This window comes from Otolemur garnettii, unplaced genomic scaffold (genome assembly GCF_000181295.1).
Source record: "Otolemur garnettii isolate 467f Iridium unplaced genomic scaffold, OtoGar3 scaffold00008, whole genome shotgun sequence".
Lineage (NCBI taxonomy): Eukaryota > Metazoa > Chordata > Mammalia > Primates > Galagidae > Otolemur > Otolemur garnettii.
The window spans coordinates 22,904,529-22,924,023 of NW_003852403.1; the positions used below are offsets into that span (position 1 = coordinate 22,904,529).

The following is a 19,495-nucleotide window of genomic DNA, read 5'->3' on the forward strand; positions in this document are numbered from 1 at the left end:
CATGCATGTACAGTACAGCAGGCCTAGTTCCTGTGTTGACCACTTGCTACAGTTCCTTGGGTGGTCAACTTAGAGAGGTTCTACTATATTTCTGTCATGAAGGGACGTTGAATGATTTTCTTTAGCAAATGAGGTATTATTTCATAAATGAGCATGAAACAATTTTGTGGGTGTTTTTGAGGAACGATTAAGGATTCAGTATGGTGCTGAAGTTCTTTGGATGGTATAAGAAGTATAGGAATTGGTTAAAATGAATACTTAAATAGTATTTACCAGAAAAAAAAAAAAACAATATTTACCATAGGCCATCTAAGTACACATTTATCTGGTAACTCATTTAACCTTCACAAAAATCCAGTGAGGTCAATACCTGTGAGCCAGACTCCAGAGCCATCTCACGTTTTCTTAGTCATTTCCCCTTTCCATAGTCTACAAGGTGTCCCAAAGGTCATTCACCTTCACACACAGTGAAAACGGGAAATTATAGCTAACTCTACCTTTATTTACAAAATATTCACTACAAAATTTTACAAAATATTTCTCTGCATGTTGATAGATAAATATTAAAAATAGGTAATAAAATATAAAATATTGACTCTGTTGATTTTTTTCTATGGATGGTGACCTTTGGAAAACCCTGTACAATGAATAATCTTTAAGAGTGGTGACACTTCTGTCTTGTTCTCAACTGTTGTGCACAGGGACCTCAACAGTACTCAGTGCATGTCGGGCGTGTCATAGACACCAGTTGAATGAATGAATGAATGGGTTGTGCTGTGTGTCAGTCAGGGCACTAGATCCTAAGCATCCCCTACCATCCAAAGAACTTAAATCAATCTAGTTGTCCTGACAGGAAAGAATAAAGGGGATTATAAAGAATCTTCATTATCAAGAGGATTTAAAAAAATCAAGCAAATATAGATTTATTCTGAACCTCATTCCATCACCTCTACCCAGCAGCAGTTTTGCCTGTGGTTTTTCAATGACCTGGCTCTTTGCTTACAGTGTGCATGCACGTTTCTTAATTAATAAAAATGCCTCTTCAGAACTCTAGAGAGGAATATGTTGATCTTGTTAAGGTACTGGGATATAACTTTCTTGCTTTTCTAGATGAGAGGCTAGGTGAAATATTAGCCAATATAGACACAAATCCTTTCTTCTGGGGTGAACAAGAATTTATTGCACCCATGAGTTCAAATAGCTTATTTTTCCCACAAATAGTTTTTAGTAACCCAATGAGTCCACTCAGCTACAAAAGGAGTCCAGAGTTATTTTAAAATCTCCGTTCAAGTTCCAAAAATAGAAAAGAAATCCACTAATCCTACTCATTCCATATATTATGACTCTGCAAATTAATTTGCAGTAGCAACATAAAAATTCTGTTCATAAAGCTCCAAGAGAGAGGGATTCCTGACTTCCAAGGCTTCTGCTCAAAGAGCTCTGCTCTCTTTTTGCCTGTTGTTCTGGAAACTGAGCCCATATGTTAACCATTACTTGTACCATGAAGCACATCTGATACACCACTACCAGCTGATCGAACTGGGTTCACTATGTTTTAAGACGACATTAACATTCTTTCTGTCCCCATTTCAGCATGTGCAAAAAGGAAAAGGTACCAAGAGTGACTTATTTCAACTGTTCTCTAACAATAAACAAAACCTCTAGGAAACTTCCAAGACAAAGCAGTCCTCCAAGTGAGGTCTCTGAAGGTTAAGGTCTTCTGCATAAACAGAGATATACAAGAAACATACCTCCCTTCCCGGTTAGCTTCAATTAAAAAAGAAAATGTCTGCCTTGTTATCATTTGGGAGACTGGTGGGCACTGCAGGCAGATAGAGAAATTACGAATGTGGACAGGGGCCAGGAACAAAGCCATTTGATCACTGAAATCTGCTGTGACCATGAAGCCTACCTTGGCAAGGAGAAAAAAATGTTTACTCACTCACAATTCCCATGATCCTTAACAAAACAACTGCCTTTCCTTTCATTTCCAGCAAAACACGCAATATTGACAGCGGAAGAGGCAGAGCCTAGCTTGTCCTTTATGCTTCAAAATAACTGTCTATGTCCTGAGTTGTCTTTCATAACAATTTAAGGTTTCCTCCCCCCATCTGTTCTCTCTCTCTCTGTTTGCTTTTTTTTTCTTTTGTCTATAATGTCATTATTGCACTCACCAAGAAAAACAAGAAAAGAAAATTCAGTACAAAGATAGAAAACCTTTTTAAAAACATATTGTAGAAAGTAGAAAACTTTTCAATTAAGGTTCCAGCAAGACAGAGCCTTATGGAATTGGGTTCCTTTATGATTCAACAAGCAAGATAGTTTCCGGATGAATACAAGTTGTCCAAGACCTAAGGATCTAATAGAAACAGTAAAGAATCTCCATTTAGCAAGAGGAATTTTCAATCAATTGAATATAGACTTATTTTGAGTCCAGTAAGTTGGCTGTTATTACAGATGAGGCAAGAGAGGGACCTCATGTCACTGGCCCAGAGGCGCAGAGAATCTGATGACGGAGGCCCAATTTAAACCTGGGCCATTTGCCTGTAAAAAGAGAGCCCAGCACTCTTTTTACTACACCTGCTGTCCTTTTGGGGGCCCCCAGCAGAACGTGTGTTTTAATATTGACATAGCTAACTTCTCCCTGAAGATCAGAGCTCCTGGTGTCTACATAAGGACCAAGCATCTGATGACAGCCCATTTCATCTCTTTTCTTTCCATGGGAATTGCCACATCCTCCCTTTATCCTCTTCCATTCTCTGGTCAAGAAATACACACACACACACACACACATGCGCGCATGCACCCACACTTCCCGGCAATTGCCGAAAACTTTAGAAACATGACTTTAATGTCTTATGCTTCTTTGCAATTCAAAACTCAGACCAAAATAAACCATATCTCCCTATCTCCCCTCCCCCCTTTTAAGTCAGCCATATCTTAATCCATTTAGTCCCCCACACCTTTAGCAACTGATTTCATCTCACTTATGTATATTGAACCACCCTCCATCTCTCTGAAGGAAGCCCGTGCCTTAAAGTTACCCATTTATCTACTGTACTACGCATGCCCCTGTTTGGATCTAGCTGTCAACACTTCACACACGGGCAATAAATCTATGCGATGGTAATGTAAACAACGCAATTACAAAGTGGTGGACATTTTCTTGTCCTGACAACAAAAATAGGCCAAAGTATTTGCATGGGTGTGTTTTCTTCACAACATAGATAGTAACACAATATAAATGACAGTATGCATTTCACAAGAGAAAAATCATATTGTTTTCAAAAAGGTAAAAGCAAAGTAGGGGTTTATTGGAAAACGCCTGATGTTAGGACAGTCTAACAGGATGGTGAGGGCAGGAATTATACACAGGGTAAAGATTTGTATGAAGAAAACATTACCACTCACGTCCCTGTCCCCTCATTGGTATTACAGTCTCCTTTACTAATTGCACATGTAATACAATGAGTTTTCATAAGGCTTTAATGGGAAGTCTGTTGCTTGAGTTTTAAAATAGTCAATTCTCTTGTGCTAAGAAAAGAGCATACTGCCTTGAAGAGCAGTGTAACTAACAAAATGGAAGAACTGGGGTAGGATGTTGAGGCTGAAGTTTTTCAGTCACCTCCCATTAATATGACTCAATTTATGCTTATGTCACAGGCTTACAAATTGCACAGTGCTGTAAGTGAGGAAGGGACCTGCATAAACTACAGTAAGGAAAGCAGATGGTATGCTATCAAAACCCTTCCAGCCCCAAATAACCTTTTCCAAGTAAGAAGGATAGTTAATTAAAACCAGGATATATTTACTCTATTCTGAATATCTCAGTGTAAATAAAAATCAAAATGACACTACTGTAATGTCGGACTAAATGATGAAATTTCATCTATGCTATTTTTCTTTAATAGTTTCTAATCAAACTTTTCATTAAATAGCTTCATAAAATTCCACAGAGAATTTATGTACAGGACTCATTGTAGATTTAAAGGCCTTACTTTTATTGTTCAATTAAACTTGTTATTCAGTGGACAACATTAAATTCGCAGGGGAGGGGGGTGTTGGGGGGAGGTAGTGACTGGGCAGTTGGGCAAGATTGTACCACAGAGCAAAATCTATTTTCAGAGATGAATCGCGGGAGTGTAGGTAAGCTATACAGCACATGGAGGAAATGTGGGGCGGGGGGGGTCACCTTTTAATCCAACAAAGAAAACCAGTTCCAGTTTCAAAGCCACTGCCCGGGATCTTCCCAGGCTTAGTCCCCTGACTCACATCCATGTTCCACGCCAGGCCAAATATATTAAGAAAACCCACCCCCAGCACAGTGGCGAAGGGTAAAACAAACCTAAGGGCAAAGGCAGCCATTACCTAACACGGAAGAGTCAGGACATGCATTTTATTTTTTTTATTTTTTTATTTTTTGGAGACAGAGTCTCACTTTGTCACCCTTGGTAGAGTGTTGTAGCATCATAGCTCATAGCAACCTCAAACTCTTGGGTTCAAGCAATTCTCTTGCCTCAGCCTCCCAAGTAGCTGGGACTATAGGCAGCCACCACAACGCCCAGCTATTTTTTAGAGACAAGGTCTTGCTCTGGCTCAGGCTCATCTCGAACCTGTGAGCTCAAGCAATCTACCTACCTTGGCCTCCCAGACTGCTAGGATTACCGGTGTGAGCCACTGCGCATGACCCAGGACATGTACTTTAAACCATTTTGACTTTTGTAATAGTTTTCTAGTAACCTGCTCCCTATCTTCTAAAAGCAGATTAAAAGGCAGGGCACCGTGCCCCATCCTATAATCCTAGCACTCTGGGAGGCCAAGGTGGGAGGATCCCTTGAGGCCAGGAGTTTGAGACCAGCTCTGAGCAATACAGAGAAACCCCATATCTGCAAAAATTTAAAAATGAGCCAGGTATGGTGTGTGTCTGTAGTTCTAGCTACATGGAAGGCTGAGGCAGGAGGACTGCTTGAGCCTAGGAATTTGAGGCTGCAGTGAACTATGACGACACTGCACTCCAGCCTGTGTAACAGAATGACACTCTGTCTCAAAAAAGGAGGGGGCAGATCAAATCCTGTCTTTCCCACAGGTTTTCTATGACCACTCACCCTGACTGCCATCTCCGTCTACCGCCCACCATCCCCTCCAAGTCCACTGCTAAATTCCTGCTGAACTTGCTTTCTGTAACACTCACCAAATACCTAATCATCAACCTTCTTGTAACATTAGTTCACCTTCCAGGTGTGTTAATCCTGTCTTCCCCAATTAGATTTTTAAAGCCTCAAAACAAGCAAGGACTATGTTTTATTTATCTTTTGAACACCTTCCTCTTACCCCACTCCATAATCCCATTTAATAGAAGAAAGCAAAAAGTATATTAGTTAATAAAATAAATATTATTCAATCATAGGAAAGCAGACACTGTCCTTTTGAGAAGGACCTCGGAGGTATTTTACAGCAATTTATGAATTTCGTGTGTCAAAGGTGTAACTGCTAAATGCTATAAACTCTTTGCCATCAGCTCCGCCATCCATCCACCTGGTGATATGGCTAATAAAATTTGATTTTTACAGCCCTGGCATACTGTTACCTAAATTACATTTGACCAATTACTGAAGTCACCAAACGTGGGGTACAGAATATATACTGTGTAGAAAATTCATCTGTGGGCCCCCTGGCACTCTCGGTAATCTGACAGAAGTGTTTCAGTCATCTGGCAGTGTTTAATATTAGGAACATTTGTTTAATGCTAGTCACTAATTAAATTTATGTTCTTCCACCAACTGTTAGCTGGTTGGAGAAACTCAATGCCACATTTTAACAAACACTTTAATGCATGTCGATTTCAAATACAACCAGTTGGAGCTTTCAAAGAGGGTGCTCTCTGGCAATTTAGATGTGTGACCAAAAGTGGAAGGCTGGTGAAGGAATGTGGGCGTAAGTACTCAGATCAGGTCAAAAGAAGCTTTTCTGTTCATTCACGAACATGAAATACTCTAAGAAGTACAAACTATTGGAAGGACAAACAACTAAAAAAATCTAATATTCTAATTATTCAACTAGCCATCTAGAAGCTCTTTAAAGGTACCTTAATTCCAAAAGAAAGCTTCCACTTTAAGAGGCTGGAGAAAAAAAAAAAAGACAGTGTTAAAATTAGCTATACCAGAAGAAAGTTCCGGAAAACATTCAAAAAGTCAGATGCTTGTGTTTGTGAGAACATTTAAAACTAATTTAGTAACTCTTAACAACCATTATGATCACTGTTGAACTGGAACTTCTATTACCAATTCTAGATGCAACAGCTTTGAAACTCAATGACTAATAACTCTTAAATTAGCCAAAAAGGTTAAAACATTTTTTTCATTATATTACAATGTGAAACTCTGCTTTTGAATACTGTTCATGAGGGAAAGCTCTCTTTCAGTTTTACTCTGTGTCAAAAATTTAGAGACCTCTTGAGCAAGCCAGTGGGAGGTAGGGTTTGAGTTGGTCATCCCAGAGAAAAACTCCAACACAAGTATTGAAAAGGAAAGATTTTGTAAATGCTGATGTGAAAAGAGAGGACATTAAAAAAATGTATTGCACACATTTTTTCTACTTGAATTAAAAGGTTATTTGAATATTAAAACACACAGTAACTGTTTACTTGAAGAAGGAAAAAAGAACTTAATCAAACACTAGTACCCTCTTATAGATTAACAGTCGTTCGATAAGTTAGAATTGTCAAAGTCACCAGGAAAAACAATTTATAAAGAAAAAAAGTCATGACCTTTAGAATCCAATTAACTTAGATCTTTTTGGTCCCCTTCCCCTCATCCTCAGCCTACCTGTGGCCACATATGTACTTACAAAATCTCCCCAGTAGCAGCTACAGGGTTGCGGTTGAGTCAAGAAGAATTAAATTTGAGAGGCCGCAAGTGGACTCCCAAAACCATGCCTAAGATCTACCATGGTGAAGAAACCATGCAGAATAATCTGAATGTGAATAATCCATAATATAATCTGCATAAACTTGGGTTCCTTGGGGAAATATCAGCCAACAGAATCAAGCCACATCTCTCCTCTATAGGAGTCTACACTCTCGAAGCCAGGTATCGGGGAGGGGGTTGGCAGGGCTCAGCCATCTCAGTGGTCACTCTACAGTGGTGATTCACTCTATGGTGATTCACAGAGAAGGGGTAGGGTGAGGGTAGAGGATGTTTATGCTTCTGTAATTGTACAAATTGCACAGAATATAAGAATTTCTAAACGTTACAGAAGGGGAACAAGTTTGATAAAGCTCTCCAGGGTATCCTGACATCCCCACTCAGCCTGCTGAGAACCACTGATAAGATCCAATCTCTTCAACAAACAGGTGAGAAAGTGAAGATGTAAGAAAACAGTGATCTTGGTTTGCTTCCCCCTATTCCCAGCACCACATAAGGTTTTCCAAACTGATGATGTGGCATCTTTTCCTCCTCTGTCTATGGAAACATATGACCAGCCAACGAGACAGAGATGCAAACTGCGTGCAGGTATTTACCTTTGGTGGGCAAAGTGTGTGGGTCCCTGGATACCCAGAGACCCAGGTATCCATCATCTATGAACCTACCATCTACTTACCCACCTTATAGTACTGAAGCAGTTACAACTGGTGCATTTTTATAGTACCTTATAACACTACAAAAGGAGTGATCAGTTAAATACCAACAACAAACGTGAACAGCCAAAACCTTTTGAGAGAGAACTAAAGTGAAAGTTATCTGTCCCAAAGGTCAATTTCAAGGTCAACCAAGCAACTTCAGACTCTCTTTTGGACAATAAATTCTAAATAATAATCTCTTCCTCATGGTAAACAGAGGCAGTGACGACTTATGCAGCAACAGTGTAGGGGTAGTGGGGCAGGTGTGGCGTGTGGAATCCAGCCCCATTCCCCATCACTACTCTTTGCTTGAACCAAGAGTGACCAGGCACGTGTGTGCGGGTATCTGATAGGAGAAGGAAAAAAGAAGACTCACCAAACTCATCGCATATACTCTCGTTTTCTATGAGAGTAGGGTGGTCAAAGGTGTCCCGACAGTACAGGATCTGAGGGTTCCTGCTGACGACAGCGATGCCGCCCAGGGCTAACGCAAACTGGTCCGTTAGAAGGGATGACGGCTCATCCTGGATGCGTTTCAGCATGGAGCGGTAGCGGCAGTACTGGGGGTAGCTGAGAACTATCACGTTCGTGTCTTCCTCATCCTCCCCTAGACAAATGAGAAAATACTTTCATTACCCTCTTTCCTCCAACAAAGACCTTCCATGGCCATGACATAATTTCAATATTTGCTTCAGATGTGGGATTGCAGATACAGTCTTTACAAAGACTCTCCCACCAGCCCATTCATCCTCATCACAGTTTAAGGGACACCAGCATCCTCCCCACACGCCCCCATTCCCTGGCCTGGCCCCACCTCATTCATCCAGCCCCACAGGAAAACCTCAGGTTGCTGCAGAGACTCTTTGTGGAGAAAAGGAAGAGTATGATGGCCCTAGAGACACAGTAATCAACACCTGAATCAATGGCAAGCAGCAGAGCCAAAAAGAACTCTTGAAAGAAATGCACAGTTTTTAAGCATGAAAGTCATCATCATCATCGTAGGGAAAAAGCAGTACTTGGTCGTGCTTCTTTACACTTACTCCTACAGTTTGGTATTGCTCTTGTATTGGATTATACAGATGGTTTCCAACTTATGATGGTCCCGTTTAAGATTTTTGACGTAATGGTGCAAAAGCCATACACATTGGGTATTTCAAGGACTTCCAATTAGGAAGTTTGAGATTTTCCTGGGCTGACAATAGATCCTCTCTGGCAATGGGGGGCAGAGGCAGTGGCCCACAGTACACTCTCACTGGGGCTCTATGGTGCACTGCACAGTCAGGTGATTTTGTCCACGGATGGGCTGGGGTTGGCTATGATGTTTGGTGGGTTAGGGGTATTAGGTACATTTTAAATTTATGATGGTTTTGTTGCATGAAACCCCAAGGAGCATCTCCATAATCTTTGCAGGGCTTGGGGCCTCTGAAAAAGTCATCTTGCCCCAGAGAGATGTCCAAGAGTCTAAATAGCATCACCGTCTGCCAGGGGTCATTAGAGCTGCTCAGCAAATGTTTCCTGTTGTCTTTATTGGCTTATGGAAAGACTGTGCTTCCCACCGTCTTGAAGCCCAGGAGCCATGTGACTTGTTTTGACTGATGAAATATGACCGAAGTGGGTGTCTACCTGGACAGCCTGTGTGCCACTGACGGCAATTTCTCTTTGCCTGTGTTCTAGCTGCCTGTAATGTTTCAGGTAGGGTCTACTCTAGCATTCTGGGTGTTAGAAGCAGAACCCCTGGTTTATCCAAAGAGACATACAAGTGGAAAATGAACCTCTATTATTTTAAGCAACTGGGATTTGGGGGCCATTTGTTATTGCAGCATGATCTACCCCAGCTTGATTAATACATCTTCTTTCTCCAGTGCCCCCTCCATACACATACCCCCATACCCCCTGTCTTTTAATGCTCCTCAAATCCATCTGGTAGCTGGGCACATCTCAGAGAACCATGCAGAGAGGTCTCCTCACACATCCTTATGAGACAGTTCCATCGGAACCAACTTAACTCAAGAGAATGTTTCAGCAGATCAGTGAAGCTTCCTCTTACGATGATCTTAGTGCTTATTTACACCTCACTATATTTTGTTCTCAGTTATAGAAACCAGACTCTGCATGGATAAAGGCTTCCTTTTTCCTAAGCTTGAGGAATGGTTAACACCTCTCCTTTGGTAGCCCTATAGCCCACACAATGTCAAGCTGAATTTAGGTTCCAGTTTGCTGTTACTCTACAACCACACCATCAGAGCAGTTGTAAGCAATTCCCAGACATGTCACTTGCTTATCCAAAGGGAAAAGACTCAATATTTCAAGCCCTTACCATGCTGCAGGGAATTGCATAAGACAGTTGTTAAGGATACTGACATTATTACGGCCATCTGGTAAGCAGTGGGAGACGAATGAGCAAGGACAGAACATAATGATGGAACATAACTAGTACCAATGGAAGGTGTGCATGTGACCTTTTCAGATAGGAGGCCAAAGCCCAGATGTATTCCTAATTATGTTCACTTAGTTCCTCAGGCTGGAGACTCCTCTATGAATGGAGATGTTTAGCGGCTTACAAGATGACATCTTTTAGCAGTGTACGATTCTTAGACTCCTGCCTGGTTTGTGGGGTAGCCACCTCGTCAGCTGGCACACATAATTAAAAGGAAATATGTTTACATTGAAGGCAAATCTCCAAATGAAAACACGTTTTGAGCTGCTTAAACGTGAATATGTCCCAAGATACTCCAATCGGAGATTTTTACAGCAGACCAAGACATTAAGTTCATGGTTTGAGTTCAGGTCTGTGCTTTTTATAACAGTTAAAGCACGAAAAGACTTAGTGGAAATATTCACCAAACGCCATCAGAACTCCAGAGTACCTAAGTGCTATTTCACTCTGCTTGCATTACTATGTGGTATTTGTCCAAGACACTGTGAATGAAAAGAGTGGGGTTAACAAATAACGGGCAGGAATTACTCCTTTTAGCACGCTCAGCACCTCATACCACCTCCTGTACACAGTAAATACTGTGCAAATACCTGTTGATTCCCAAACTCTATCTGGGTTGTGCCATTGGCTTTCTGTGATGGAGGAAAGTTGCACCAGTTCCTTCAAATGCTCTTGAAAGAAAGTGGAGAGAGTTGTGCTTTTCAGGTTAAAAGAATGTGAAAGAACAGTTGCTTTAGAGTTAGTTTCATGGAGAAGATACCCCATGGGCACTGGGGACCACTTCACTTCCCGCCTATCATTTCATTCTCCCCCTGTTATTCTCTGACCATTTCATCATGATCGCTAACCTCTTCCTCATCTTCTGCTCTGGGTGGAGGTAGCTCCCTGGCAGTATTCTGTTGGAAATGCCCTCTTTTTTTCTTTTCTTTTTCTCGCTGTCTCATCCTTGTGCAAAACATTTACCCCTCTTCCCTTCATGTGGTTCCTAAAATATTAGCCAACTCATGAATCCTTCTCTTTCTGTTGGAAGAAAAACCCCAAGTTCCTTCCACTCTCATGGATACCAGTTTTACAACTGCCCATTCATTCTGGAGTGAATCATATTTGGGACTGCCCACATCCCCACATCAGCCTCACGTTGGGTGTTTGTAAAAAGGCAGAATCCGGGTGCCATCAAGAACCACTGACTCAGAATCTCTTAAGATTGAGGGATAGAAATTTACACTTTTAACATGCATTCCAAGTAGCTCATGCACACTAACTTTGAAACCAGTAACTCTTGAGCTTAGCTTTTTGCATAGATTTATTGCAATACATTTAATATGAGTTTTGAAAAATATATATATAGCATGTATATATGTATATATATAGATTCAGTTGTCAGATACATATTTTTATTCCTAGTTCTAACACCCACAGTACACAGGACAGAATATAGGACCAAATTCCCTTCTCCTTTCTACTTTTCCAGGATCGTTTCAGATATCACCAAAGATAGCAACTCTAAAAAGCCCTCTTAACTAAAAATATGTGGGACCAAGGGACCATTTCCCTATTTAGAAAGCAAAGCCAGTATTAATGCTATTTTTGGTACTGATAATAAAACCCTAAACAATTTGCTAAGGTCTGTCAATTAACATACCTCTTCTGTTGCTCACAGAAACCCTATGAGTAGCATCTCTACTTGTTACTAGTCCCCAATTTAGTGACGGGAAAATGAAGTTCAGACCCACCAGTCACTACTCCATGATCTCTAAGAACTAAACAGTGATGGAGGTAACAACTAAACCCTATCTATTAACTCCAAGTCTGATGATCTTTTCGTGATGACAAAATTCCTTAAAAATGATGGTAAAAATAATAATAGAGATTTATAGTTAATTTATCAAATTAGGGATAAGAATGGTGGCCTTTGATCAGATAAAACAGAGACTTCTGTTTCATGTAACACTGTGGAATGTGGCCAGTTATAAGCCATAATTCTTCTACTCGGGCTTAGTTACCTTGTTATTATTTTAAAGCACTGCAACTCTCATCGTAACTATTTGACATTATGGACATTGTGACATTTGACGTTATTGACTGTTTGTACATTATTTTCATGTACATCAACTTTCTACTTTCTACCCATGTGATAGGAAACGGTTCCAACTCTTATGTTTTGCCATCCTGGAGTCCCTACTTCTCATTAACTTCTTTCCACACTAAGAGGCTAAGGGCGCGGTAGGGGGCCTGGTTTAAATGTGACAATGCTTGGTGAGGTCAAAACAGGAATTATGATAACTTTGCTGCTCATGAGCAGAACCACCCATTTGGACCATAATGTTGGTATTGTTTGGCTAGAAGTAAATTTCAACCTTGCAATTAGACATCCCCAAAGGAGTTACCTTTAATATTTACAAAACCAGAGAAAGCCCATGAGACCTTTAAGACGCCTAAGAAAATTAACAAAACATTGTAGATGACAGTAAAGGGAAGAACCCCAGTAAAGGTGAGATCTGGGAAGAACCAACAATTCAGCTAGGCCAAAGCTTCACTGAGTGACCGTGCCTTGAGTCTCTTTGCAGTTTAAGGCAGACATGTTAATTTTATTGACACTTCCTCCCGACAAAGTGGGGTCACTTTAATATGAAAGGTGTATAAAACAGAGTAGAAAATTATGAGTTTAGGGAGAGCTTTCCAGATCTAAAATTTCATGTTCATAGAACTGCCTCACCGGCCTTTACATTAAATTAACTTGCTTTTGATACAGCTTACAAAAATACTAAACTTTTCAACAGCTGGCACGTTTAACTTTGCCCCAGTACACTGAGAAACAAATAAAGCCCAACAGTCCTTTCAAGAATTCTTATTTAAATTCCTCAGCTATTTCTTTCTTCCTTTATGCCTTTCATATATACATCAGCAAAGTTACCCATGACACACGGGCTGCCAATGAATGCCATGTTGGATTTTTTTCCCTTTTCCAATTCATAATAAGACCAGTAGATAAGTCTAAGAATGAACAGAGAATGGATACATTGCATATTTGTTTAGCAAAAGACAAACAAAGTGTTCCTGGAACAAAGATTTTCTTTCAACCCCACCCACATAGGAAAAGAAATCAAAATACTACCCTAAGGAGTAGTCTCCTAACATACTCCATTCAGTCGTAGTTGGTTGGGTAACATACATTACTTGACTGGAGTCAACAGAAAATGATTAGTAATAAATTGCTAGTACCCAAAGACTGAAATTTTAAACCATGATTATGACATTCTATTAAAATGTCATCCCATTCCTCAACGCCCACCCCCAAATGTGAATATGCCTATTTTAAAATGAAAAGGAATAAGAGACCCAAAATTACTAAACCTCATTTCAACTTCAATAAAAAGAACTTTGCCTATTAAAAGTTAATACCTAAAGTACACTGGCTGTAATGCTCAACCAAAATTACTCTAATCCTGTGCTTATATCATAATTACACGTTTTGTTAACCTCTCTCAATGTCAATTTTTCACTTATTTATATATTTTCAAAGTCCAAAACAGAATTCCACAGAGAAACTGTAATTATAACGTGAGACTCCACCCAAGCTTTTTAAACAGTAACTGTATACCATTGCTTTAATCCTCAGAGTTGGGCTGGGGGTGGGGAAGAGGTGGGGGGAGAGGATAGGAGCAGGCATTCATTTTGAACAGAACGTTGCTCAAGTTGTCTTTGTACAAAGAGAGATGCATGAAATAGCAAACACAATGAATTAATGGAGCATTGACTTTCAAATATCCATAATGCTATTTTTTTTAAAATAGATAATGGTGGCCAAATGCACAGAGGCCGAAAACATAGACTCCGGAGGAGAAATCTGCTTTTATCTCTTACACGACAATCTAGAATTATAACTTGCTTTTTCATTCTTGGGGGGAGGAGGGGAGGCTTGTTTCAGAAACATCACACCAGTATGCTGACTGAAAACCACTAGAATCTACTTCTAACATCAGTAAGCTTGGAAAAAAAAAAAAAACCTTTAAAAAAAACCTTAGCACCAGGATTTTATAGAGCCTGGTGGAAAAAATATGCATGTTCCTTCCTGCACCTAATTACCTCAACTGAAAAATCTGCCAAGTATTTTGCCCTTTCGTTCTCTTAATCGTATTAGGGCAAATGCATTTGGATGCCAATAGAAACAAACATTTAAAGATTTTCACTTAAAAGATTCCAAATATGTATGAAGGCTGCTAGAGACACAATGTCCCCTGCGCTTCAAAGACAACCTACGGTTCTCTTTCTTTTTTTCAAAAAGTAAATATGAATTTGCTCATGTTATAAAACTGGATGTCTAGTTTTGAAACAATTGAAGTAAAATCATGTCAATACGAGAGGCTTTCGCCGTGATTTATGCTTCCTTCTGTTGCTTTATTACATTAGGCATTCTTTTCTCCAAGCTTTCTACTTTTCCCCGCGCTCCTAGCAACCAACCAACAGGCAAAGCAGCAACTTTATACACCTGGCACTATTCCAGTTCTTCCTACTATTGACAATTATATTGAAGTTTCCATTTAATTGTGGCTCTGTGGTGACACTGAATATTTGTCATAATTAGGCATTTCCTATTTTCTGTCCATTCATGTTTGATGATTACTGAAAATGAAATTTTTGTATTCCAGAGAAACCTAAAGCATGAACATTCTACAGATAAGAGGAGCTACAGCTGTTACTATCATTACCAACATTGTAACATGCATTTAAAAAAAAAAAAAAAAGAAGAAGAAGAAGAAGAAAAAAAAGAATATAATTTCTCGGAAGGTAATTTTCCTTTCAGTCTAAGTGCTCTTATTCATCTTGCAGTTACTCAATGATTTCCTGTTCTAATTACAGGACATTATACAGAAAGACATTTGTAAAAGGGAAATGCAGCAGAGCATATGACTAAATGGCTTGAATTGGTTGCAAGTATTTAAAATTCCAAAGTGGTGGATCACCTTTATCAATCTGTGGCTCCAGCTCGGTGTAAACGTGCACTGTGTTCCACCATACTTTTCATTTTCTTTGAAGACTGTAAACTTAGTACCCGAAGTTAGTACACATCAAAGGGGAAAATACATCTGCAGTTAAACTGATGTTGGGGAGTGGAGGTCAGGGAAGATCTGTGAGGGTGGGGGGGTGTGGCCCCTCCTCAGAGCTGTTCAATGGGAGGCACCCCAAGGCAAGGAGTGGAAAAATATTCATAATACAAATAAATTAAATGCCTGATTAAAAGGGAGAGAGAACAAGATTCCATCCGGAATAGAAATGAAAATGCCACAAACGATTTCATAAAAACAAACTGTGACGTAAATTACACATTGGTATTGCACTGTTGTGGTTATTTTGAGAAATGGTTTGTACTGTAAGTCAGCTGGTGCTGCCCCACCCTTGGTGATTTGGTAATTCTCTACACAGTAAGCAAGTGGGGGCAGCCCTGCGATTGCTGAGAGAGAAAACAGACCTAGCCATACAGAACTGGCAATAAAAAAGATAATGTACTTTTAACATAACAGAACAAGGAGATTGGCTGGGTTTTATTAACTAAAAAAACTGCTGTAAATGGTCCCCCGCCTGCCATTTGTTTTGATAAATGGAAACACAGATCTTCCCAGGATAGGCAACAAAAACAGTAGAGAACTTAAAAAAAAAAAATGTGGGAAAATAGATCAGTGCAAGGTTGCAAACGGAACAAAGAATATTTCAAATGCAAAACTAAGGGTTTGAACTGGCTGTTGCCAAAAGCAAACCACTTAAAATAGAGGGACACGCAAATATAAAAATATGTAGTACAATATCAGTATCAGCTTTTGCCCTGACTATTGCTTCACCACTCAGAAGAGAAAACGACATGAAGCTAAACTAAAACCCAACACTGCCATTACTCTGAGCAACAGAAGAACCTAGTGGGAGGCAAGCCAGCTCTATCCCTCCAAGGTGGTCCCCAATGGCCACTGAGTTTGAAGCCACATTCAGGAGCCACTCTGGATTTCATCTTGAGAATTCTGTACCTTACTGTCACGGAGTCCTCTCAGCCAAATTTAAATGTCATACAAGACAGGGATCATGCAACAGGTACTGTTTACCTCCTGGTGAGACCTGTTTACCTCATGGCCAGAACAACATGTAGGTAAAGTTGTGACCACATTTGAGGTTTGATATTCAGTAGCCTTTAAGTTACAGTCGGCCATTCACTTTTAGTATAACTGAGTTTCAATATCTGAAGAATTAAATATAAAGAACCCATGGACATCAGGGAGTCAGGGCCTAGACAAAATTTTCTACTCTAAAATTATGCCAAAAGTTTTCTCAGAGATTAATTAATGCACTTATTTTTTCACAAGTGACCCAGGTAAGCCTATTATTATACTGGATTTAAACTAAGTTAAGCTCACCCCTCTCTTGATTTATAAGGAGCTACCGCTAAGACCTAAGGGGGCTGCCCTATGGTTACCATGACAAGGTTGCTATGAGAGAGAGAAATTTGACCATCATTAGCAGAACTGGCCTTAAAAACTGTAACATTATCTGCTATCTTTTTTCTGAGAATATCCACGTGGCTTTTTATCTTTCCAGTTGTATCTAACGTCTGCCATCACGGAAACAATTGCCATTCCATTGCTGTAGCAGCTGTATAAACCTTTGGCATCGGAGAGACCCTCCTGAACTCCAAGCTCATGAATAAACCTAATTAAGGTGCAATACTAGACAGATCAATAGCTAAATGATTAACTTCCACACATCAGTTTCCCAGCATGTAAGATCCAAATTTGAACGTTAAGTAAAATGACAAATCACTATTTGTTGTGACTTTCACTGATACGATTATTTCACAGTCAACACTGATCAAGCTAAATTTAATAATGACCAACACTGTTTATGTCAGGAAAAAAAGTATGTATGGAGAGCTAAACACTAAACAACGCAGGACTGACTAATATTGATCGTCTAGTACGTAGTACTTAGAAGACATTCTAGACACATCTATGTGCAGACACTGTGTGTATGTATAATGCATGTCTACTTCATTAAAATGTGTAGCCATTAACATAATTAAGTTAAATAACATTTTAGGCCTTGATTCAGACCCATGTCATTTGTTTGGTAGTCTCACTGAGATATATTCACCTATCATAGAATTCATTCATTTAAAGTGTACAGGCTTTTAGCATATTCAGAGTTGTGCATGATCAAATTCAGAACCTTGTCATTACCCCACAAAAGCTGAACACTTCTGCCCCTATAGCCTACCCCTACCCCAGTCCTAGGTAACCACTAATCTCCTTTCTATTTATATAGATTTACCTCTTCTGAATATTTAAGATAAACGGAACCAGACATTAAATATGTGGTCCTTTGTGACTGGCTTAGTTCTCTCAGCATCATTCTTTCAAGGTTCATCCATGTGGGAACATGTATTAGATCTTCACCCCTTCTCATGGCTGAATAGTCCATTTTACATATATACTACATTTTCTAATCTTTTCATCTCCTGATGGATACATTGGTTGCTTCCACTTTTTACCTATAATCACATTTTGCTGTCAGCATTCCTATAAGAGTTTTTGTGTGGATATATGTGTACCTCTAGGAGCTGGGTCATATGATAACTCTATGTTTCCCCTTTTGAGGAAATGCCATACAATTTTCCAGCATGGCTGTACTATTTTAAACTCCCCTCAGTAGCATGTGAGGATTCTGACAACCCAGTGTTCTCACCAGCACTTGTTACTATTTATTTTTATCACAGCCCTCCTAGGGGATGAATTGGTATCTCATTGTCTTGTATAATACTTACACATATTTAACAGTGGGTGCCTCTAGGTTGTGGGATTATCTACAATTCTTATTTCTCCTTTGGTTGCCCTCATTTTCAACTGTGCAATTTATAAAAGAACGGATATTCTGCCAAATTTATGTGGGCTTTGAGGGACCCCAAATAGTCAAAATAATCATGAAAAAGAACAAAGTTAGAGGACTTATACTTTCTGATTACAAATGTTACTACGGAGCTACAGTATTAAAAGAGTATGGTACTGGCATTAGATAGACAGATGCAACAATGGAATTGAATAGAGTTCAGAAATAAACCCTCACATCCATGGTCAGCTGATTTTTGACAAGGGTGCCACGACTATTCCATGGAGTAAGGACAGTCTTTTCAATAAACAAATACTGGATTATCCACAAGCAAAAGAATAAAGTTGGACCTTTATTTCATACCATATACAGAAATTAACTAAAAATCAATCAATAACCTAAATTTAAGAGCTACAACTATAAAATTCTTAAAAGAAAAAATATATTATAAGAAAATTATAAAAAATATTTAAAAATTATAAAAATATTTATATTTTTATAAATATATAAAATCCTAACCTATCAATTCACCAATTAACCAATCAATAGCCTAAGTTTAAGAGCTACAACTATAAAATTCGTAAAAGAAAAAATATATTATAAAAAATATTTCTATTATTTCACAAGGGTTTCTCAAGCACAACAGCAATAGCACACATAACATCAAAAAATAGACAATTGAACTTCATCAAAATTATCAAGTTTTGTGCATCAAAGGACACTATCAAGAAAGTGAAAAATCAGCCATGGAACGGGAGAAAGTATTTATATCTCATACACTTGATTGGGGATTAACATCCAGAATACATAAAGAACTCCAGCAACTCAATAACAAGAAGATAAACAATCCAATTAAAGAAATGCCAAAAGACTTAAATAATTATTTCTGCAAAGAATACACACAAATGTCGTGTGAAAAAATGCTCAACATCATTAGGGAAATGCAAATCAAAACTATAATGAGATACTACTTCACATCCAGTAGGAAGACTCTAAAAAAAACAAAAAGTATCAACGTTGGTGAGGCTAGGAAGAAAGTAGAAACCTCATGCCTTGCTGGACAGAATGGAAAATGGTGTAGCCATGGTCAAAAAGAATCTTAAAGTTCCACAAAATATGAAATATAGAATTGCCAAATGACCCAGTTTTTCCGCTTCTAGGTATATATCCAAAAGATTTAAAAACAAGAACTCAAATGGATGCTTATACACAAGTGTTGATAGCAGCACGACCACAATAGCCAAAAGCTGGAAACGACCCAAGTGTCCAACAACAGATGACGAGATAAACCAAGTCTGGTGTACACATGATGGGATATTATTTAGCCATAAAAAGGAATGAAGTTTTGATACACGTGAACCCTGAAAACATTATGGGAAATGAAAAAAGGCAGACACAAAAGGACAAAGATCACATGACTCCACTAATATGAGGCATTTAAAATAGGTAATTCATAGAGACAGAAAACAGAATAGAGTTTGCCAGGTACTGGGGAGGTTGGAAGAAATGGAGAGCTATTACTCAAGTGGTCCAGAGTTTCTACTTAGGCAATGAAAAAGTTCTGGAAATATTAT

The 19,495-nt window shown here is 39.1% G+C and overlaps 1 protein-coding gene across 1 annotated transcript in view; it reads right to left on the reverse strand.

Moving 5' to 3' along the window:
* The window catches only part of ARID5B (AT-rich interaction domain 5B), a 183,264-nt gene that overhangs the window by 84,329 nt on the left and 79,440 nt on the right, over positions 1-19,495 (reverse strand). Inside the window, exon 4 of the mRNA XM_003783633.3 lies at positions 7,995-8,225. Coding sequence (XP_003783681.1) covers positions 7,995-8,225 — 231 coding nt within the window. The remainder of the gene's footprint in view (positions 1-7,994; positions 8,226-19,495) is intronic.